General features: G+C 40.9%; 2 protein-coding genes across 2 annotated transcripts; both read left to right on the top strand.

The window, feature by feature from the left end:
- Positions 1 to 269: 269 nt before the first annotated feature.
- LOC120740020 (e2f-associated phosphoprotein) lies at positions 270 to 6,524 on the top strand. Its single transcript, XM_040042086.1, has 6 exons — positions 270 to 450; positions 1,174 to 1,352; positions 2,589 to 2,720; positions 3,342 to 3,456; positions 3,571 to 3,699; positions 5,142 to 6,524. Exons 1-6 carry the CDS (start codon positions 371 to 373, stop codon positions 5,428 to 5,430), a joined length of 924 nt encoding a protein of 307 aa, XP_039898020.1. The 5' UTR covers positions 270 to 370; the 3' UTR covers positions 5,431 to 6,524.
- Positions 6,525 to 7,081: 557 nt separating this feature from the next.
- On the top strand, positions 7,082 to 11,761 carry sptssa (serine palmitoyltransferase, small subunit A). Its single transcript, XM_040042088.1, has 2 exons — positions 7,082 to 7,335; positions 9,516 to 11,761. Exons 1-2 carry the CDS (start codon positions 7,233 to 7,235, stop codon positions 9,617 to 9,619), a joined length of 207 nt encoding a protein of 68 aa, XP_039898022.1. The 5' UTR covers positions 7,082 to 7,232; the 3' UTR covers positions 9,620 to 11,761.
- The last annotated feature ends 11,366 nt before the right edge of the window (positions 11,762 to 23,127 follow it).

Here is a 23,127-nt window from a genome sequence, read left to right as displayed (position 1 = left end):
TGAGTCCAAATTTGAGATGCTTCCACTCTGCGTGTCTTTGTGCGACGCAGAAAAGGTGAACGGATGGTCTCTACAAGCATGGAGGAGGAGGTGTGATAGTGTGGGGGTGCTTTGCTGGTGACACTGTTTGGGATATATACAACTTTATAACATAAAGCAGTTTTTTTTCATCCTTTTGTTATATTCCTCCCTAAGCGCCTGTCCCACACTCCAGCCCAGTTGAGGGCGGTAATAGACTTTAGTATACGCTTACCAACCCTTATTAAACACAAACGAAGAAGAAGCGGAAGCGGAAGAAGCAATTTGGCGTGTTGTAGCTAACTTGTCAGCACCTCATGCTATTGAAATTAAAGCTCCTCTAACATTTAACATGAATAAGCTAGGTCAAGCACAAGACTTTGAGTCATATGAGATCGAAGAGCCGAGCGACGAAGAGCGGGCCGCCAGCAGGTGCGAGGATAACGCGGGTGTTTATCTTTAGGGGCCAGCGCAGCTTTGGCTTTGGGAGGCTAAAGTGCAGATAGCTAGCTGGGAGCTAACATGTAAACAAACTAGAATAGCAGGGAGACTGCGCTGAGCCCCTCTTTACGGTGAATTTATTTTAACGTGACATGGATGTTACTGCTTAATTATGTTTATAGAAAGGCGGCAGATTTTTATAAGTCTAAATGTTGCAGGAAAGCGGGTGAGAAGAAAATAAAATACACGAGTGTAGATGCTTATTATTGCCCTAATTAGCCAAGAATTTTCTGGATTTATTATTATGGCGCTAAATTGGAGAAAATTAAGCAAGACGTCATAATTATTAATAGTTATAAGTGATGTCTTGCGATGTCTTGATGTGTCCAAAACTTCAAAAGAACTTGTCTACCTGAAGATCTGAAGTTTATTCATTATTAAAGCAGCAAATATGTATGTACCGATGGATGCAGTGAGTACAGGCAACTTATTTTGGTTTTGAGCTAAGCTTAAAGCGACAGTTTCCACGTGGATTCTTGGTTTTCAAATTAAGTGCTTAATTATTTGGTCTTTTAAATACTATACGATACCACTACATGATATAATGTTACATGTGCAGAATAACATATGAATGGTTACTTCAATTTCTTAATCTTCTGGGTTTGGGAGTCTGTGGGGGGGTTTTTTTCCCTGAAAACTTTCTCTCTGTTTCAGTTCGGAGGATGAGCTGGACGTGCTCCTGAACGGGACTCCGGACCAGAAAAAGAAGCTGATCAGAGAGTATCTAACTGGGGAGAGCGAGTCATCCAGCGAGGATGATTTTGAAAAAGAGATGGAGGCAGAGCTCAGCTCCACCATCAAGACCATGCAGGGAACCTGGGGACCAGCAGCAGGTAACACCCAGCTGCTAGTATTTGTATTTTCTTTGTGATATGTCTGGATTTACTTTTCTATCAACTGATTAGATGGCAGCTATAGCCAAAAGCTGTGTGCAAAGCTTCATCTTAGCTAATTCTAGTCATTGAATGAGCTGACAGTGTTTGTCATTTTGTTGTTTTGAGCATTTTTAATGAAAATATCTTACAAATAATCAGCTGTGGGGTTCATTTATTTGCTGAGTAAAACTTAGCACTCCATCATCTTGTCCAATTATGGCCACTTCTGGCTCCAAAAAAACAACCGGCGTTGCCACTGTTGTTAAGCTGGGCAGATACTGTGGGTTTTTTTTGTTTTTGTTTTTTTTTTGTCTTTTCTTTTCAGTCACGTTATTCAGCTTCTGCTCAAACTGCACGATTGACTTGCAGGGGTTAGAAGTTCGCAGGTCACGATGCTCACATTATATGGCCCAATGCTCTGATGCGACTTCAGTGTTCACACTGTGCGTCCATAACATGAAGTTATAACGGAAAATCTGTCGCTCGCTCTCCCTCTCTGTCTTTCACTCACACAGACACGCACACTGCCACCATCAACTTTGCTAAATTGCTAATGAAAAACATTGATCAGGCAGCTGTGATTGAGCAGCAATGTCCATCCAATTATTTTCACGGTTGTTGTGGTCATGATAATTTTGTGAGGCCACATGGGAAAGGCTCAGATGAGCTTGCCAAAGTTCTACAAGTTGTGCCTCCATCGCTTGTGTCGTGTGCCCCGTCTTTTCACTTTCATTTCTGTGTTTGCGCATGCGCAGTGTGAGAGGCTGCTGTTACACCCTCACGACGGCCGACAGGATTTCAAGCAGGTTTGATTTTCTTACGACCGAGCGATTGATGATCGGGAGCTGGTCGTGAGGTGTTAATCGCTTCTCGTTACCCTACGTATACTACACGATGCACAAAACACGATGAAGGCGAAACTCGGGCCGATCCCCAAAACAGTCGCACGACTGAAAAATCGGCTCAAAATGAGCCAAAAATCGCACAGTGTAAGCCCAGCATTAATTTCTGACTCACTAAATAATGTGCTGCAGCGTGTGTTTAAGCACAAAACAAGTATTATGTTGTGTCACTAGCGGTATAGGAGGAAGCCAAGTTTAATCCCAAGGTTAACTAACTTATCCTGCTGTGTCTGACAGACCGTCTCTGTAAATACAGTTTGTGCTTAGCATTTGTGTATTTGTTCTCTGGTAGAGACCTCAAAACGACCAGGAGGAGGAGGAGCAGAAGGGGGAGGAAGTGCTGTTGGTGGTCCTGGACTTTCTAACCCACAGATGTATGATGAGGTTTATTTTGACTCGGACTCAGAGGAGGACGGCACACCGAGTAAGAGAACTGGTTTTCCTGCTCTGGTTACTAACAGTCATTAAGATGTCATTGTCTTATTTCTCGCTATCACCTTTTCTATCCCTTTGAAGAAGTTAGGCTCCATAAATGCTAAAGAGGTAAGTATTATTTCTCAGTTGCAGTGAATAGATAGAAAATAAACTGTAGGAAACTAAACAGAAGAAAAAAGGAGAGAAGTAACAATTTAACATAAACCAGTGACACACTCCAGGGCCTGATCGACCCTGGCAGGGCCTCCTTGGATGAGGGTGTCTAGTGATAATGGCCGAAACACCTGATGAATCCAAGGTCCACTACTGATGATGTGTCCCAAATTTTAAAATGATAATCTAGATTGATCTCTAATCCCTAAACCTAACCAAGGAAGGAAAATGGCAGATTAGCTTGGGTAAAAGACCGAAAGTTGAGGCACACAACGATGTGTGCTGCTGGCAAAGTTTGTAGGCTGCCTTTTCCTCATAACAGCCATCCCTCGAGAGTCTCTTCATGTAAAGCAATGCATTATCAGGGACTGTAACATCCAGTCCTTTTAACTGAATCATTAGATGACAGAATACATGTACAACCTGCCACTAACAGTATTTAAAATTTCTTCTGTAGGCAGCTCAACAAGCCAGAGGCGGAGACAGCGGACCATTCCGACCAATGACGAGCTGCTGTACGACCCCGACGAGGACGACAGAGACCAGGCCTGGGTTGACGCCAGGAGGAGAGAGTAACACAGATTCTCTTACAATTTCTAAAACACATGCCACCAGATGTTTTTGCTTCTTTTTTTTTTTTTAATTTCCCTCCAGAGACTCATTCCACCTCTTACCGTCCTGTGTAGGTACAGCAGAAGAAAACGACCTGCTGCAGCTTTTCACTCAAAGCTTCGCCACCCTCAAGCTTTGCCTCACAGCGACGCTGTGCTTAACTGTCCCGCCTGCATGACGACGCTCTGCCTGGACTGTCAGAGGTGAGGCTCCACAGCAGGTTTCAAAACAGTGCAGATCCCTATCTTTACCCAGCAGCAGATTAAGGTGTCAGCATAATGTTAACTGAGATCAGAGAGCTGCTCGCCTCTACAGAAGTTTGACATCCACAAAATCTGACTGATGATGGAGTAGTGTTACATATACCATCTCTGATAGTGGCCAAGAGCGTAAGTTTCTTTTTTACTACACTAAAACGTGCTTCATGTCCTACACAGTGGAGTTTCAGTCCAGCAGAGGGAAAATTGCTAGAACTTAATAATACTGACATTTTAAGAAAAGTCTTTGAAAAGTGTTTGTATTAATCCTCGTTTATGCACAGCGTGCCAAAGTATCACATGCAATATATTTTAGGAGAGCTGAGGTCACTTGTTGTGATTGAGAACAACATCATGTTGTATTCAGTATGCTCACCGTGTGCCCCAAAGCACGGCAGTGTGCACTGAAAATAATCTTGCATCAGTTCGCACACACTGCTGTTTTGATTTATCTTCCACCTGTGGTGCAACTCTTGATTTTGTAACCTGGAGCGTTCCACTGCAGCTGTCGCAGCTGGGTTGAACACAAGTGTACGATTGTGTCAGGTTTTTATCACCATTTTAATGATATTCCAGTACAGAAGCTCAGAGACATACACATATACAGAGGGAGATTTTGAAACATTTTGAAAACTTGAGACTTTGGGGTTTTGACGACTTCTCCTCATATATTAGTGCTGATGTTGGCGGTATTCTTTGAGTGGCGACACCCATCATTCAGCCAAATAATGCATTGACTTCCTTTATGCCCTAATGGGCATAAATAGAAGTGACTGCGTGATAAGCTTGCTGCAGCGTATGACGCGACCAATGCAGAGGGTGTACTGGAGCCTTAAGACTTTAATTTGGTGATTTAACTTATCCAGAATGTCCTTGCTGAGGACACAGATAACAGGAGCTGAGGGCCGTTTAGCCATATACTTCAAACAACTGGAAACCTTTTCGCAAAGCTAGGACTCGCCCCCTGCTGGCCATTACAAAGAATGCAGGTTAATCCACTTCCACTTAAGCTTTACTTCACTGACACCAAAGCTACACCCATGTTTTCATATATGCACAGGACTAGTTCCCATGTTTGAAAAGCTGGAATGATTAAATATGTGATGAAAACATGAATAAAAACTGACTAAGGAGAGCCAACGGGCCATTGCCCAACTCCCATTACATGTCTCTGATTAGCCTGGTTAGATTAGGGATCATAGTATCACAGTCAAAGCTGTTTTGACAACACAAGGCATGTGAGTCACTTCATACTCTACATCAGTTTTTTGTTGTTTGTTTTTTTTTTTAAAGAAAGATTTGAAGTGATTGTAAGAGAAACTTTCATTAGTTTGTAGAGATTTTGTCATTTTAAAATGTAACGACACATCACTCTTGTGTCCGTTCAGGCACGAGAAGTACCGCACGCAGTATCGAGCAATGTTTGTGATGAACTGCACAGTCAAGAGAGAGGAGGTGCTGCGTTACAAAAACCAGCAGGAGAAGAACCGGAGGAACAGGAAGAGGAGGAGGGGACAGCAGACAGAGACGCCTGCGGATGAGACTCCAGCAGCGATGGGGATGGATGCTGATGAGGTGTACCACCCGGTGCAGTGCTCTGAGTGCTCCACTGAGGTGGCCGTGTTCGATAAAGATGAGGTTTACCACTTCTTCAACATCCTGGCCAGCCACTGCTGACAAGGACTGAACGAGGTCTGAGCTGGACTTTGTCTCTAACTTCACACCTCGTGGCTCAGATCTTTGTCTTTATATCCAAAATGCTCACCAAAGCAAAGCTAAAGGGGAGTGAACACTGGACGTGTGCTCATCACTTTAAATTAACGCTGTTATTGTTCTGTATTTGCAGGATGTGTAAATGTCCATCTTCTTTTTTCTTTTTCTGCAAATAAGATCATGGCGCCAGTGATAACCTGTCAGTGTTGTGTTTACAGCAGTTACAACAGTTTTGACAGCTTTTTTTGCTTCAGTGTCACGGCTGAGATGGCAAATCAGTCTGTGATCAGTCGCCTGATCATGTTTGTCATACACATTTTGAACACATTGTTCAACGGGTAACAAAAAAGAAATCCTTTTCAGGATTAGAAAAAATGTACCACCTCATGTCTGTAAAACTTTAAGTGCTGCGCCTGAACACAACCTTTTGCCGTTGACTCCGGTGTTCTTGTGTCTTGTCTTACTGCGTGTGTAATTTGGAGAGCAAAAATGTTGGGAGTAATTTAAATCGGTCACACAAATCTGATTTATTAAGGTACAGGTCAGCATAATGCAGCTCTCCTCTGGATGAATCATACACTTCACCTCCTCCCACTTGATTACACAAATTCCTCATCAATTTCTGACAGGACAGTTTGCCCCTATATTAAAACATATTGATTTTCCTTTAGCTTCCCCTCATTAATCTGAATTACAATGCTGTTTATGTTAACAAGAGCATCATCAAACCTGTGCTTTGTTTTATTAGATTTTTTGTTATTTTATTAGCAGAATACTTCAACACTCATAGTGTCTGCTTGTTTTCAACCAATTTTCACCGCTGTAGTTAGAATGCTGGTCATTATTGTGCATTGTTAGTAGAGCAGCCACAGAACTTTCTACGACTATCAGTGTATTTTTGCAATTTTGCCATCATCCTAATTTGGCCTGTGTAATTGGCCATAAATAATCTAGACTAAATCACACTGACGCTGAAAAACTTGCGACTTCTAAAAGTTTTACATTTGCTGCTGTTTTTATTTTTTTAAAATGCAAAAAATACAGTTTTCTGAAACTTTTGAAAGGCTACATCATTTTTCCTTGACAAATAATCTCATCTGAGATGGGTAATTTTCAGCATATGCATGCTTATGGCTTCGGTAAGTAAATGTTCTGATGTCCATCAGAATTGTAGGAATAGAGACAGTGCTTTGTCTGCCTCACTTGTACACAGTTGGTACGATCATAATATAGTTTCCTGACATTTAATTGGTAGTTAACTGATTTCATAAATATCTGTACTTCTTAAGGAAATGTGTTTCAAACTGGGGAGTATAGCATTTTGTTGGGGAATCTATTCAGCCATGGAATGATCCACATTTAGTGCTTTAGTGAGTGTTTGGGCCAGTAGAGTGCTTTGGTTTGGGGGGTGACTCAAAATCTGTTTTAAAGAACCAAGATATTTGATGCTTAATGGAAAGAAAATACACTAAGATGGACACTCGGTTAAGGCAAAGCAAGATAAACAAGCAAATAAAAATAGAGCTGCTGTTCTGAAACACATCTTTGATGTGGTGTTGAAAGTTACTTTTGACTCTTATTTTGAAATTAGGAAGGTGGAACACCCTGGTCTGCGTCACAATCATACGGTTGAACGCGGAGTTGTGATTTGCCGGAAACCAGCGCCTCGCGATTAAACCTTACGTGAGCACAAAACACCTCACCACGAAACATAAAGAGGATACGAGCCGCGAGGAAAGAACAAAGTTGATTTTAAAAGTTGGACCATGGCACTTGGAGAGTGTTGGAAGCAGTTATCCTGGTTTTACTACCAGTATCTTCTGGTGACAGCCTTGTACATGCTGGAGCCCTGGGAGAGGACGGTGTTCAGTATCCTTTTTCCGTGTTGAAGTGGCTTCTGAAGGGATGTACTACCGAGCTAATTTGCTACCTTTAGCCGAACGCTAGCCTGACTGACCTAGGTCTTTCACTGATAGCGCTAACTTTGGGTAAAAGTAAACATAGCTTCAGTTGTTTGTATAAACCATTTACAGCATTTTAACACATGAGCGGTGATTTATGGCAAATGCGGCATGTAGACCGAGTCGGCCCTTGTTATCGTTGAAAGCTAAAGAGTTCACAGCTTAGTCAATTCTGAATTGAACACTCATCCGCCACATTGTAGAGACGGCTCTAAATGTTATTCTACAAGTTATGTGTTTTAATCTGTAATTGATTTGTGTATAAACGGATGAAAACTGGAGCGATGTGTGCGTAAACCGCTTCCTAGTTCATAACCTAGTTGACATAAAGAAACGTGTTTGTAGTGACAGACTTGAGTAAAGCGTCAAATTCCTTTCATTGATACATTAAAGAATGTTTCACACTTTGTTGTAGTGCTGTGTACTTTGCCTTTCAAGTCCAGCGTGTTTGCGGTTAGTTTACTCTTTGGGCGGCATCAAAGCTAAGCTAGCTTCAGCTACTTTAAGAGAGTCGGTCAGGTGATTGTCGCGTGAAGTACATACACGTTACGTATGACCTTTGTTTGCGTTTTTTAAAAGCATAAAATTAAAACAATGTTAACTGAGCGAAGTTAATAATTAGAGTGTACCCCTTGTTGATGGTTTTATGACTGTACTTTGATCTGTGGCAGTGCAGGAAGTCATCAGTATCACGTTCTGTGCATGATGGCGTCACTGTCGGGGTGTATCTCGTCTCCCTCCGAGGGTCAGGTGTGTTACTGTGTCTTCCTGCTCGTTATCGGCCTGCATCTCATCAAATAACTTAACGCAGTCGCTCAGGGATCACACTGGTTATTTTATTGTTGATCTACAGGAAGCAGGTTATGGCTACGATGAACTTAACTTCCAGTGGCTGATGAGACTTTTGTAGGTTTTGTAAGTATTTAAGGGTTTGGGTTTTTTCCTGTTTCTTTTCCTATCGGGAATAGCAAGTGAATGAGCGTTAGAAAATGTCAGTGACTGACAAAATTTCTTGGTTGACAAATCTGTTAGGAAATATGTGGTCACTTGATAGAAGGTGTACAGCTCTGTAGAGAGCTGTGACCTCCAAGGTTATTTTCATTGCAAAACATCCTGTCACAAGTTTAAAATCTGTTTAATACAACATTTACAGCTAAATGGAGCAAAAATAAACACGAGGTTCCTCCACCTAAAGTTTCCTGGTACTGTAAATGATCTTTTTGAGTCACAAGTTAAAAATGTATATTTATCATGTAAGATGATAAAAAGCAGCAGTTTGTCCTTGAAGAACCAGGAGCTTTCAAATGTGTGTGAGATGCGGTTGCTAATTTTCTTGTAAGCACAGTAATTTTGTCAGGCAAGACAACAGTGTCACATATTCCCACTGGAAGATGCTGCCTGTGGAAAGCAGCAAGTATAAGAGCTCCAGAGCCTTCTGCAACTTGCCTTTTTGTGTAGTGGTGATCTTATATGATAGCTATCAGCAAGGACATTCAACAATGAAAATGGCTATTGGACCATGCTTTGAGCAAAATGATGGCAACAGTCTGCTTTCCTGTTTTACATTAGCAAGGTAATTATAAAGCGTGTAAACATGCTTTACGCTCAATAGTGTGATTTTGAGAGCATTGTTGTGGCTATCTCTGTACATAGTTTTAAAGTTATTTCAAATATTTTTTCCTCCCAGCTTTCTGGAATGTAAATCCTGCCGAACGAGTTTGAAATTCTTTCCAGTTGCTAGAAGATTTACCACTAAAGTTTGACTTGCCTTACTGAAATTATGAGACTTTGTGTCTACACTTTAGCCACAGCTGTTATATAAGCCAGTTAACATTTTGCAGGACTTGTATTGAAATCTTTTCTATTCACAAACCAGGAAAAGAGGTCACTGACTGTTTGGTGGCCAAACATTTGCATGCAGGTGTAACTGGCTGCCAGCCTGTATCCATTAGCAGGCAGTGTTTGTTGGATGTAAATCACATTACCAGCTACTGATTGTTGAAGGCACATCAGTTAGAGTTTGTTTGTGGTTCCCTGCAGTAAAACTTGAATGTCTTCAGAAATTCCTCCTTAATGTCTCTTCTTCAGACTCCCTGCTGATCTCTGTGGCTGGTATGGCCATATACACCGGCTATGTGTTCATGCCACAGCACATCATGGCCATCTTGCACTACTTTGAAGTCATCCAATGATCCAGGGATCCGGATCGTCGTGTATGTCTGTGGCTTCCTGTCAGTCCATCTGCCTACTCCCCATTCACCTGTCTTTCTGCTGTCCTCTGGGGTTCTGCAGCAGAAATTTTCTCCTTTCCAAGACTGATCCAGTATCAACAGTCAAGTATCTGGCTGGGAGGGTCATGCCAGATACTTTGTTGGACACTGTAGGCAAAGAAACAGTCCTCACGACTGTTTCTTTGCTACTGACGTTCAGATTGTGAGCAGTGCTGGGCTTGGAGGCAAAGCCTTGAAAAGGGGTGTGCTTGGTGTTGATTCACATTAGGTTGTTCTTTGTGCTGTGCTTTTTTTCTTCTTCTTTTTTTTCCCCCTCTCTCTTCTGGATCAATTATGCCTTAATGTGTGTACGTTAAGAGGACTATTTTGTTAATTTCATTGATGCACTAAAACAGTTGTTGTCTTAGTTACATTCAGAGATGGGACACACTGGACGATGAACAGAATACATAGAATAAAAAAATACACCATTTTTTGAGCAGGACTGGATCCGGAGGGCACCTGATTCTCAATCCAGGCTGTCAAGTTGTTGCTCTTAGGAACTGATAAACTCTTTTCCACCGTAACTATTTCCCATCACTTTTATGCTATGGTTTGTACATACGGGCACTGTAACTGTTGATCGTGTGCATCATCAGGCGGTTCAGTCAAAAGGTTAATCCTTTTACAATATAAAGGTCAAAGGCATGACTTAAACTGCTGAGTAAGTTTCAGTGACTTCCTCTCAAATCAAATGCACTTGCAGTGAGTTAAATGAGTGATTTATTCTCCACGTTGGAGGCGCACATCTGTAACAAATGCTTTTGTTTCTACTTCCACCACTACAATAAGGACCTTCATCCTTATCCCATTAGTCCAAGCTGGGTCAGAATGTGAGTGTGATGAAGCAGTCTGGGCATTTTAGAGAATCTTGGTCTAAAACACCCGCCCATTTTAAAGGATTTGTTGCCCACCTGAAGGTCTTGAGTGGACATGAGTTGACTCAATTTGCCGTCTTCCAAATTTGGTTAGTCCCCATAAATTATTTCAGTATTCTTCAGTTGTCTCTTTTCCCTTCCACACACTTTGTCATTTTTTAAGTGGCACTGTAATCACTTAAAATTCCAGGGATCAAATAAATAGTCATCACAGTGTGAACTTGCTGCAACAAAGCTGGGTTTGACACATCCTTCCTTTTTTTTTAACTTTACACTCCAGCCCTTATTGCTGTAAGCCAAATTAACACGGTCTGATTTTGGGCACAGCAGTTCTGCCTGCACTAAGTACTACTGCAGAATACACCTCCAAACTACTGAATGAAGTTTCATTGTCATGAGAATGGTGCAAGTATTAATTTGTTGATGCAGAAAATGTAGAGATGTTGTTAAGCTTGATTTTAATCTGAAGCCAAGTCTAATTTAGACCAATGGAACTGCAGCGACTAGAGCACACCAAGAACAACTATACAGTCAATATTAGTAAATTCACTTTGATCTACTGAGAAACTACAGCGATTTCTTCCCTTTATGAGGCTGTGAGACGGTAACGTGTGGTTTTATGTGCTTGTACATATGCATTGCTCTGAAAAGCCAGCATTGTCCCCTTTTATGCTTGAGAGTGCTCAATTATCCAAAGTTAATGTTACTGTGGTCGTCATTAAGAGTTTCTTCAGCACAGAAATGTTAGCGAAAATACATTTTAATGTGAAAATATTTTATGTGTATTTGTACTGCCAATGTTACTCCTGTAAGAATTACGATCCCCTTGCAAAATGATGTATTTTTCTCAATTATGTGTATATAACCTTAAATACATATTTGTAAAGTTTTATAGTCAAATATATTAGTAAATGGAATTAATCATTTGTTTTTGTGAGCTATTTCTTCTTCTACATGACTGAACTCATTGAAGGGATGTTAAACTAACGTTGTTCCACTTGGTCTCAATCCTTCCTGTGCACTTGTCAGTGTAGGCCACTAGATGGCAGGGTTTCTATGGTTTTTCTTTTTCTCTTGCTCCTGCAATCCAAACAAGAATGAACGCAGGTGCGTTGTCATCAGTGAATGTAACTTATTGTAAACAGTCCATTCAAGACTTTCGTCAATAAAAAAAGACAGCCTTAAAGTGGATCTTGTGGATTTCGTCATCAAAGTTTTGTAAACATGTTTATGAGTATTTACATAAACTGAAGGTCTTGATGCATGCTCAATCATCCCCAACCTTATAAACCGTGCATTTGCACATTAATTATTAATTAATTAATTATCAAGGAACTGACTTCACAGCCCATTATTCATTCAGTGAGCTAGTTTCAGTCATTGCACAAAGGTACTGTTTATAAGATTGGGGAAACCTCCAGTCAGCTGAGACTGAAGTCACTTGGATGAGTGACAAAACGTTTCTCCTACTGAAAGCGCTAAATCCAGATGAACAGAATCAACCTTCTGGGAGTTACATAAACTGAAGTACAAATTTAAGGTAAGATTACTGCACCTGAGTATTATTATTCTTTGTTTAAAAGTTTTTTACTATGATTTTTTTGATGACCATTGGCCTGATTGTTAATGAGTCAACTGCCCCATGGGCTATAGAGTTACATTTTAAAGTAAATTTGTAATATAAAATACTAAATAATTTATGGTTCATTTAAAAGACCCCCCCAAAAAAGAAAGAACGTATAAAAGCTGAAATTTTGCTTCTTTTTTGGTCTTGAATTACAGCAAATCTGAAGTTTCACCATTTTTGACAAATTTTGACAAATACTAATCACTACTATGAGGTCTTGTCTGATAAATTATGATTTCCGTTGTATAAAGTTGATTAAAATAGACATTAAAACAGGCTACTTTGTAACTGGTAACCAACCAACATATTCAACTAAAGGTTTTAAGTGGGTGTGCACAAGCTAACAGATGACTATATCCATTGTTTCCAGTGTGTGTTTGGGACATACTTGTGTTTAAAAGTCTCTGCATGCATGTGTTGTAGCAGTTAAAGAACAACCCTGTCCACAATTATTACATTTTTAGCCATCATAGTAAAATTTAGCACAAACGAACAAAAGTATTTTTTTTTCATTTACTTATGCAATAAAAAAAATTATAAAAAGTATTTACAATGTAAATAATTGTAGCTTTATACAGCAGCAAATATTAAAGGTTTAAAAGAGCTGTATGTAGATTTTTAAAACTTGTAATTAATATCATGGGGGGGGGGGGGGTCATCTGATTGCTGGGGTTTTCTCTGTGTTTTATATAAATGTAAAATAAATATAAAATATAAAACAGCTTGAGGGGATTGTTGTTGTGGTGAAAGTGAAAGGGAATTTAAATGTAATTCTAATTATGTTTCAATTCAGTATTTTTTCCCACAATTTCCCCTTTTTAATGGTAAGTTAGCCAAAATGTGTTAATTTTACTGTCCTTCATTTGACAAGCACCAGGACTCTGTTATAGAGAAGTTTGTGAGGGAAGCCATTGAGAGCACACTCAGCCAGGTGAATCATCACGGCCTCATTTTTGGATACTTCTGTTACTTCAGTATAACTGTAAATTTTGACTTCACTAGATTTTGGATAAGTGGAAGAATACTTTTCCCCCCATGCTGAGTCCGTTTCTGTTCTTCTCTCTTCATTTGTTTTTGTTTTTTTTGGTAAACTAACTGACACTAAATTGAATTGGAAGCAGTAAAAAATAATTGACTGACAGAGATGTAATGTAGCGAATACCACTGTGGAATTTTTATTCTCCAGACTCCAGGTCTCTTTTATCCCCACTGCATCTTGTCTCCTCAATGGCAAATAACTGTCCTTGGACTTTCTCTCACTATTATTGTCATTATTATTTTAAAGTATTGTTCTGTTTACTTTTATCCTGCTGCTAAATTAATTTTCCCTTGTAGGACAATAAAGAAATTGAATTGAATTGAACAAATTAATGAGCTTTCCATCTTTCCAGCTCCCAGCCTGCTGTTGGTTTTTTACCAATACATTGTTCACCTTCACCTTTGTCATTCCCATCTCTTTGTTTAGCTACTGGAGGATGTCCATCATCTGACTGCTTCATTTAGCTCGCTTGGCTTGCTGGTTTTCTCTTTATTTCCATTCAAGTCAAGTCAGCTGGCTTTATCGTCATTTTAACCATCTGCAGTGGTACAGTACAAAGTGAAAGGAAACAGTGTTGATCCAAGACCATGGTGCTACATAGACAATCAACACAGGACTACATAAAGTGCAACATTCCAAATAAAACTGCAAGTAACAGTACAACACCAGACAGAACAGAACGATACAGACACAAGGTTATTTAACTCAAACCCAACTTTGATGCTTGTTGCGCAGTGCAAGGATGCCAAACTCATTTTACATGGCAGGCCATATACAGCTCACTTTGATCTTATGTGGGCCGGACCTGTGAAACCTGTCGGTGTAAAGAAACTTAACTACACGTTTAATCACTAAGATTTCCTAATATAAGACAAAGAAGCAAAATTTCAACAGTACGTTTGTTTTTCTACATCATAAAGAAATACTGCTGTAGTAAATGAAATAAATCTGTCGGCACAACTGGGCTTAAATTGTAAGAAGTAAATGTGTAAAATAACAAAAATCTATCATTTTGATACACTTTGGTGTATTGTGAATGGCCATGGTGGAGGTTGAGCTGTAAAACTTGCAAGAATAGTTTCAAAATGTATGTTGAGACACATGTGTGCACTTTGTGGAAATTATGGTACAACATGTTGTGTCTTGGAACACACTTAATATTAATGTTGTCTACAGTCAAGACAGTTTAATTCATGCTTTCCACGACACATTTAACATCCGTGTCTAATATACTGTTAATATGCACCACTCTGGACTTCTGCTGTGACATGGGGACTTCATGTACAGTCACACCTACAACCACCACAACTATGCATGTGCTGTTGCTTAATGTAAACCCGTCAGCATACATCAGCTAGCATTTTATGGCTATACCAGCTTTTCTGTAAGAAAAGCCAAAAGGACAGAAATTCTGTTTTGTTTGTTTGTACATATTATAGCTACAGACACAAAAAGTAAAAACTTTTTTTCTGCTTTTCTACCATTGTCTCCTATTCATAGAAGGTACCATCTGTTGCCCCCTTCCTGAATGGCAGCCAATTTCTAATAGAAAGTATAGGAGCTCTGCTAATCCACAGAAATTCCTATCAGTCAGTCGCAACTGGAGAAGCCTTGTGGATAAAGGTTGTGAAACTCCTTCAGTCACTCCTTTGTGGATTAAACTGCATATTTTCTGCATATATCTGAATCTAATCCTGTCAGACAGTACAATGTTGTAGGATTTGTTATGAGGCATCATAATGTAATGGCTTGCAGTAAACTGTCAGGCGTTATTTTAGCCTTGCCCTGTAACCATGAACTTGTATAAACCTCAGTAAAAAAAGAAAAAGCCTGTCATGTCCCATGACATTCTAACCTCAGTTTCAGAAGCCTCCAGGAAAAACAGATGAATTAGAGTGGATTTTTGTGGTCTTGAAAATCATCACAAATTGATATCTCCTGATTATCAGCCATCAGCAGCTTCAGTCGAAATCTCCTCTGTGTCGCTGCCAGGCTTCAAAAACACTCTCAAATTACAACATGTACGCACTCTGCCAAGGAATCATTCCTTCCTTTGCTCTCTGGCTGCAGATCAGAAAGGAAACAGAGGTCTGGTTACTGGTTAACTCAGACGATGAAGCTATTCTCACGTACGCACAAGAGGGTGCTCACTGGAGTTTGAACCGCCGTTATATGAAACACAAAAACAATCTGATTTGCCCACAAATATACCTTTATTGTCTCTTATATGTCATCAGATGTTAACTTTTAAAGGCTACACCTACTTTAATTTGCTTTGTGTTTTAGTGCTCTTAATAGATGTTCATTTTTATGCTAAATAATGAACAAGAAGCAACACAGTGCTTTTTCCCCCCCACACGTGCAAACCTAAACAAAGCTTGACTGTGTTGTACGCCCTTTTTGAGCCCTGAATGGTCAAATCTTCCAATTATAAAGAGTATACTTTGCTTAACCAAGAATAATGGCACTAACCTGATGATGGTGATGGTTGTGGCAGTTTAAACTCTTAGAGTGATTTGTTGTGTTTAGTTGTAGTTGCAAAAGGATTTCCAGTCCTATAGAAGTCTAAGGAAAACCAGCATGTCTCTGTTGACCTCTGCACAAACCTTACTGACTTATAGTCACTGTCAATCATTCTTGGGCCAAAAGGGGCATCATCCATTGGGTAGTGACTTGTGGTTGGAAAAGCTCTTAGCCAATGAGCATGCAGTCACACAGTAAGACCTTCTTGTCACATCCAGTTTTTGCAACCAAGATGGCGGAAACACTTCAAAGCAGGACTTCAGAAATAATGTGGTGACATTACAGTATCTCTGTCCGTCTTTTATACTGTCTGTGGTTGTTGGCAACACTTTCTTCTTTGTAGTTTTGTGATTAAATGGCGGTGGTCTAAACAATTTCTTTATATACTGCCATCTTCAGAGGTAGGAACATATTATATTCTACTAGGGGGATTATTCATTTCAAGAAGATCAATTATTAGTTAGTTTTTTTCAATATAAAAACCATTTGAAACATTTCTCTGGCTCTCTTCCATGGTGTGTCTTTTGTCCTGTCTCCAGCCCCTCACCCCAAATGGCACACGGCAGATGGCTGCCCCTCCCTGAGCTTGATGCTACAAGAGTTTTCTTCCTGTTAAGAGGGAGTTTTTTCTTTTCACTGTTGCCAAGTGCTTGCTCATAAGGGGTCATTTGATTGTTGGGATTTTCTCTGTACTATGGTAGGGTCTTTACCTTACAGTATAAAGCATCCTGAGGCGAGTATTGTTGTCATTTGGTGCAATATAAATAAAACTGAAATTAAGCTAATTTAAGATACCAGCAGGCAAGGCTGATTTATCAGTTTGGATCTAGGTTCAAATAAATTTTGCGTAAAACCCAAACTAGGTGCTAAAAGAACCTTTACATGTTTATTAGACCTAACGGAAGCCCTTTCACAATACAGTTTAAAAAATATAAAAATGCATAAAAACATTCGTGTGTTTTGTGGAAACTGTTGGAGAGCAAATAATATATTGTGCTGAATAGAATTTGTAGTTCTTTTTTCAAAGACATTATGTTGGTGATATGTTCTCTCACCCCAACCGGTCGCAGCAGATGGCCCCGCCCCTCCCTGAGCCTGGTTCTGCCGGAGGTTTCTTCCTGTTAAAAGGGAGTTTTTCCTTCCCACTGTCGCCAAAGTGCTTGCTCATAGGGGGTCATATGATTGTTGGGTTTTTCTCTGTACCTATGAAGCGCCTTGAGGCGACTTTTGTTGTGATTTGGCGATATATAAATAAAATTGAATTGAATTGAATTGAATGTTGATGATGGGCCATCATCCAAGCTGATTACATGTAATGGAAACAAGCTGAACTTACCAAAATGACATTCCCCTTCAGGTGACCTTTGACCCTCTGCTCTCAAGAGTCACTGTTATTTCTGACTTTTGTGTTTGTCTGAAGAGAGAAAAAAATATTTACACTACAACCAGTTTGCAGCAAACACTGACTCATAGGGGGTGTGGTCATTAATGGGCGTCACTGTGCTGATTAAGGGCAAGCCTTTGGTAGAGCTGGCACAGCTTCTTTAACACCATCCCTGTTTCATCTGGCAACAGGAAGCTGACTGCTGTGTGGAGAATCACGTATGCAGACATTCCTCAGAAATGGAGCTCCGGGGAGCGAGCAGCGACAGCGAGGCACGACGTGACACGTCTGCACCCTCTGATTCCTTATTAAGTACTTGGGTTATCAGATACACGGGTTATTTTCTTCAACCTTGAATCCACCCTGCAGGGTCACTGACTGTCTGCTGTAGAGCGCTGCCGACACAAGATAGTGACACTGAAAGACTTTTAATGCTATTGATATTTATAGTCAGCTAATAATATTTAAAACAAATAAAAATGTTTGAAATAGAAGCAACTAAAATAACTCAAAAGGGCAATCTAGTCCAATTGTTTTTAGTATTGCCAGCAGTCTGTTTTATTAAGAAAGTATTTCAACTTTTGTATAACAGGCACCTCACTTTCTTTACTAGCAGCCCATTACAAAAACATATTGTTTGTTATCATTTCTTTCACTGAATCAGCACGAAAAGTCCCAATAATACAGTTTTAAAGGCATAAAATAGTATTTTTGTACTATGAGGTACAATAAGGTGATTCCCAAAGAGTTATTGGCTGAAATCTTATCTATAGCTCAGCATGGTGTGCCATGTGTCCTTAGAAAAACAGAGGAGACTGGACAAGTGAAAGACTGTGGCAGCCCTTAAAACTATGAACAGTATCTTCAAGTCATGTCACTAAGAAATTAGAAAAAAATCCAGCACAGACCTGACACAGAAATGGACAGATTCATCATTTTTCCTTGAGTTGATCCATCTACTGTTTACTGAAGCCAAGCGAGACATACAACAGTGAGAGTCTAAAGCCATCTGTAAAACACGGTGGAGGCTCTGTCATTGCATGGGGCTGCAATTCAGCCAGTGGTATTTGAGATCAAAACTGATGGAACTATGAACACAGAAGTGCTAAATGAATGTGTATGTGATTGGGCAAGTGCTTTGAGTGGTCAATTTAGTATAAAGATGCTCCATAAAAAACAGTCCGTTTGCCATTTAGTGTCAGATTTTGATTTATCAAGCCATAACATCTGTCACTGTATTTGCCACTGTATTTGTTGCTGTCACTTATGTCTTTTTTCAACATGAAAAAAGCAACAAATACAGTTGCCAATGCATCTATCTGGATAAAAGCAAATACACAGTGCAACACTATCAGTAGTGTTGGGCAAGTTACTTTGAAAAAGTAATTAATTATAGTTACTACTTACTTCTTCAAAAAAGTAACTGAGTTAGTAACTGAGTTACAAGATTCTAAAAGTAATTAATTGAAAAGTAACTATTGTGTTACTTTGCGACCCAATGAGGTCAACCTCATGTGTCTGAATTTACAGTTATGTTTTCATTTTGACACACTGTATTAACACAATTGATCTAAAATCAGACAAAAAACATAAAATCTGAGTAGAAAAAGTTATATTTTTTACTGTAACAACCACAAACATGTTTAATGAATCATATTTCATAACTTTAAATGCAAATATAAGTTGTCAATTTTAAAATCCTATGTTGCAAGTTATTTGCAGCCATTTACCTTTTACCCTTTTTTAATAACCATTTCAAACTAGGTAACAATCAGCTGTTCTGCATTCAATAAGATGCCACACAAATTATTTGTGCCACTCCAAAAATTTCTGTCCACTATAAAGGAGAACATCACAGCCTGATACCTGCAGGTCTGACAGCAGCAGGTGTATCACTCCTGTTTCTACCTGGAGACAGCAGTCGCCTCATTGTTCTGACACACAACACAAAACTATCCACAACACTACACACTAACTACACAAGAAAACACATTAGCTACACACTCCAAACACGCTAAATGTCACAAATCTCTCACATCTCAAAACTCTCTCTCTCTCTCGCCGTCAATCCTATAACTTCCCCCTCTTCCTAAACAACCAAATGTCATGTTGCCATATTATTTTTTGATTGGTCGACACGGTGCATTTTTCCACCAACACGAAAGGGCGGGGTTTTGGGGGTTTTTTGGTCATAAGCAGAGAGTGCTTGCTAGCGCTGTCCTTAGACAGTAAACGTGACAAAACTATTCAGGAAAAAAACACACGTATGTATTGTTTATCATGACTCTGGTTTCACGTGGCCTATCAACACAATTTAAAAGCTGGTATATATCACCTTGTTGCTTTGTCATCTTGAAGTGGTCATGTGATTGGCTTACCATGACTACTATATTCTTCCTCAGCCAAACACCAGCACTCATGTCATTGTTTCCCCCCCCCCAGCTCCAGGTGTTGTGCCAAAAAGTGATCACCTACCAGAAAGTGATTGCCGTCCGCAGGAGCGCGCGCAGCTGCTTAGCAGATACTGCACATGGAGCGGACATTCTTGGACTCTCTCATCATTGCTCTTGGGGACTTTAACAAAGCCAATCTGAGCCATGAGCTTCCCAAATACAAGCAGTATATTAAATGCCTGACCAGAGAGGAGAGGACATTAGACCACTGTTACAGCACGATCAGCGGGGCCTATTGCGCGGTGCCCCACGCTTCACTCGGACTTTCTGACCACGTCATGATCCACCTAATCCCCGCGTACAGACAGAGGCTGAAGCTCTCCAAACCTGTCGTGAGGACTAAAAAACTGTGGAGCAACGAGGCTGTGGAGGAGCTTCGCACGTGTTTGGAGTCTACAGACTGGGACACAATGAAGGCTGCTTCTAACAGCTTGGACGAGTTTACGGACACTGTCACCTCCTATATCCACTTCTGTGAGGACAGCATTGTGCCATCACGCACCAGGGTGAGTTATAACAATGACAAACCCTGGTTTACTCCTAAACTCAAAAAGCTGTGGCTGGAAAAGAGAAAGGCGTTCAGAAGCGGAGACAGGGACTGCTACAGAGAGGCCAAGTACAGGTTCACTAAAGAAGTGGACGTTGCTAAACATCAGCACTCTGAGAAGATGCAGCAGCAGATCTCAGAGAATGATTCGGCCTCTGTGTGGAAAGGTTTTAGGAATATCACCAACTACAAGCCTAAAACCCCCCACTCCACTGATGACTTGCTCTTGGCCAACACCCTTAACGACTTTTACTGCCGTTTTGACGAGCCATCAGGCAGCCTTCACACCTCCAACGGCCCCAACAATAGAGGCACTTTGGACACTCATTCCCCCACCTCTCCCCCCTCCATAGAGCCATCACCACCTTCAAACACTTCACCTACAACACCCCCCTCCTCACCCCACACAAAAGAGGATTTCACACCACCTCCTCCCACCACAACTCTTCATATTCATGAAGCAGATGTGAGGAAGCAGTTTAAGAGTCTGAATGCTCGAAAAGCTCCCGGCCCAGACGGTGTGTTTCCTGCCACCCTCAGACACTGTGCAAACGAGCTGGCCCCAGTGTTTTCTGGCATTTTTAACTCCTCACTGCAGGCATGTCATGTGCCTGCCTGCTTCAAGTCCTCGACCTCTACCATCCCTGTCCCCAAGAAACCTAGGATCACTGGACTAAATGACTACAGACCCGTGGCTCTGACATCTGTGGTCATGAAGTCATTTGAGCGCCTGGTTCTCTCCTATCTCAAGACCCTCACGGCCCCCCTCCTGGACCCCCTGCAGTTTGCATACAGAGCCAACAGGTCTGTAGATGACGCCATCAACATGGCCCTACACTTCATCCTGCAGCATCTGGACTCCCCAGGAACCTACGCCAGGATCCTGTTTGTGGACTTCAGCTCTGCATTCAACACCATCCTTCCAGACCATCTCCGAGGCAAGCTTTCCCAGATGAATGTGCCTGATCCCATCTGCCGGTGGATCACTGACTTCCTGTCGGACAGGAAGCAGCATGTGAGGCTGGGAAAGAATGTCTCGGACTCCCGGACCATCAGCACCGGCTCCCCTCAGGGCTGTGTTCTTTCTCCTCTGCTCTTCTCCCTGTACACCAACTGCTGCACCTCCACCCACCAGTCTGTCAAGCTAATCAAGTTTGCAGATGACACCACCGTTATTGGACCCATCTCGGACGGGGATGAGTCTGCCTACAGGAGGGAGGTTGAACGTTTGGTGTCCTGGTGCAGCCACAACAACCTGGTGCTGAATGCCCAGAAGACAGTGGAGATTATTGTGGACTTCAGGAAGCACACAACCCCACTCCCCCCCATCATCCTGACATCACCTCTGTGGACTCATTCCGCTTCCTGGGTACCACCATCACCCAGGACCTGAAGTGGGAGCCCACCATCACCTCCGTCATTAAGAAAGCCCAGCAGAGGATGTACTTCCTGAGGCAGCTGAAGAAATTCAACCTGCCAACACGGACGATGATGCAATTCTACACTGCAATCATCGAGTCCATCCTCACCTCCTCCATCACCGTGTGGTACGCTGGAGCCACTATCAGGGACAAACAGAGACTGCAGCGTGTTGTGCGCTCTGCTGAGAAGGTGATTGGCTGCAGACTCCCATCTCTGCAGGACCTGTACACCTCCAGGACACTGCGGCGTGCAGCTCGGATCTCAGCTGACCCTTCTCACCCTGGACACAGTCTGTTTGACCTGCTCCCCTCAGGCAGGAGGCTCCGGTCCATTCGCACCAGAACCTCTCGCCATAAGAACAGTTTCTTCCCCTCTGCTGTTGGACACATGAACAATAACCGTATGACTGTTCCCACCACTAACTCATGACCCTACGTTGTGTTCACTGCATCATTCCATGTTTGGCACTGATCACCACCTGCACTCATGTATATATCTTTCTACGTAGCACTTTTAATTCTTATTCTTATTTTTATTTTTTCATGTCTATTTAAGCGTAATTTATGACAGTATGTTTGCATTGAAGCACCGCAGCAATTTCCTAATGTTGTAAACCTGCTCAACATTTGGCAATAAAACCCTTTCTGATTCTGATTAAAGCTGTAGCGCCCAGATTACTTACAGCTACTTCCGTGCAACTGATATAAGAAGGGATAAGCTGAAGACAGCTTCAACACTGTTTGTTGAAAAATAGTAACGTGAATGCACCGCATTTTCTTGTTAGTAACGGTAACAGCGTTGTAACGATAGAAATAGTAATTAGTTAGATTACTCGCTACTGAAAAAAGTAACGCCGTTATTCCCATCACTGACTGTCAGTCATGGATTGGCCTCCCCAGAGCCCAAATACCAACATTATTAAAGTAGCGTGGGGTTGAAAGAGCAAGAAACAAAAGGCAGCCAGCACCCATAGAAGAACTTTGGATAGTCCTTAAAAAAAATCTGGAGAACTATTCTTGAAACTACCTAAGGAAATTACAAGAAAGCTTGCCTAAAAGAAATATTGCTTTATTGAAGAGTAGAGGTGGCGATACCAAAATTTAACATTCAAGCTCATTAGAACTGTAACAACTCTATTTTTGCTTATATGCTGCTGTATTTCCATCTTTGACTTCTTCCATTTTCCTAGCAAAAAATAAAGAAATGAGGTGAAACCAGTCATTTTGTCCAGTACTGTAGATTTGCGTTCTGCAGATGCTTGTTAACACATGTTACTGTGTGACCAGAACCATGATGAACCACAACAAACCAAACACCCTGTGTCTCCAGGAGCTAAGAATTTGATAGTTTGTCTGTTCAGTTAATTTGGTCTTAGATTTTAAAAAAAAAAAAAGTAATTTAAAGTTTTAAACCTAACATATGTACACACAGTTATCATTATCAATGAAATGGCTGTAATGGAATAGTCCAAAGCAATTGCCATGATTAACATCATGTGATCAAGGACATATGTCCTTATAAGGATTATTTATAAGGATTTATGTGAAGAGAATCCAA

Source organism: Simochromis diagramma, unplaced genomic scaffold, assembly GCF_900408965.1.
Source record: "Simochromis diagramma unplaced genomic scaffold, fSimDia1.1 OVJJ01000304.1, whole genome shotgun sequence".
Lineage (NCBI taxonomy): Eukaryota > Metazoa > Chordata > Actinopteri > Cichliformes > Cichlidae > Simochromis > Simochromis diagramma.
Note: the sequence above shows the minus strand (reverse complement) of the source record. Positions and strands in the feature narration are given on the sequence as shown.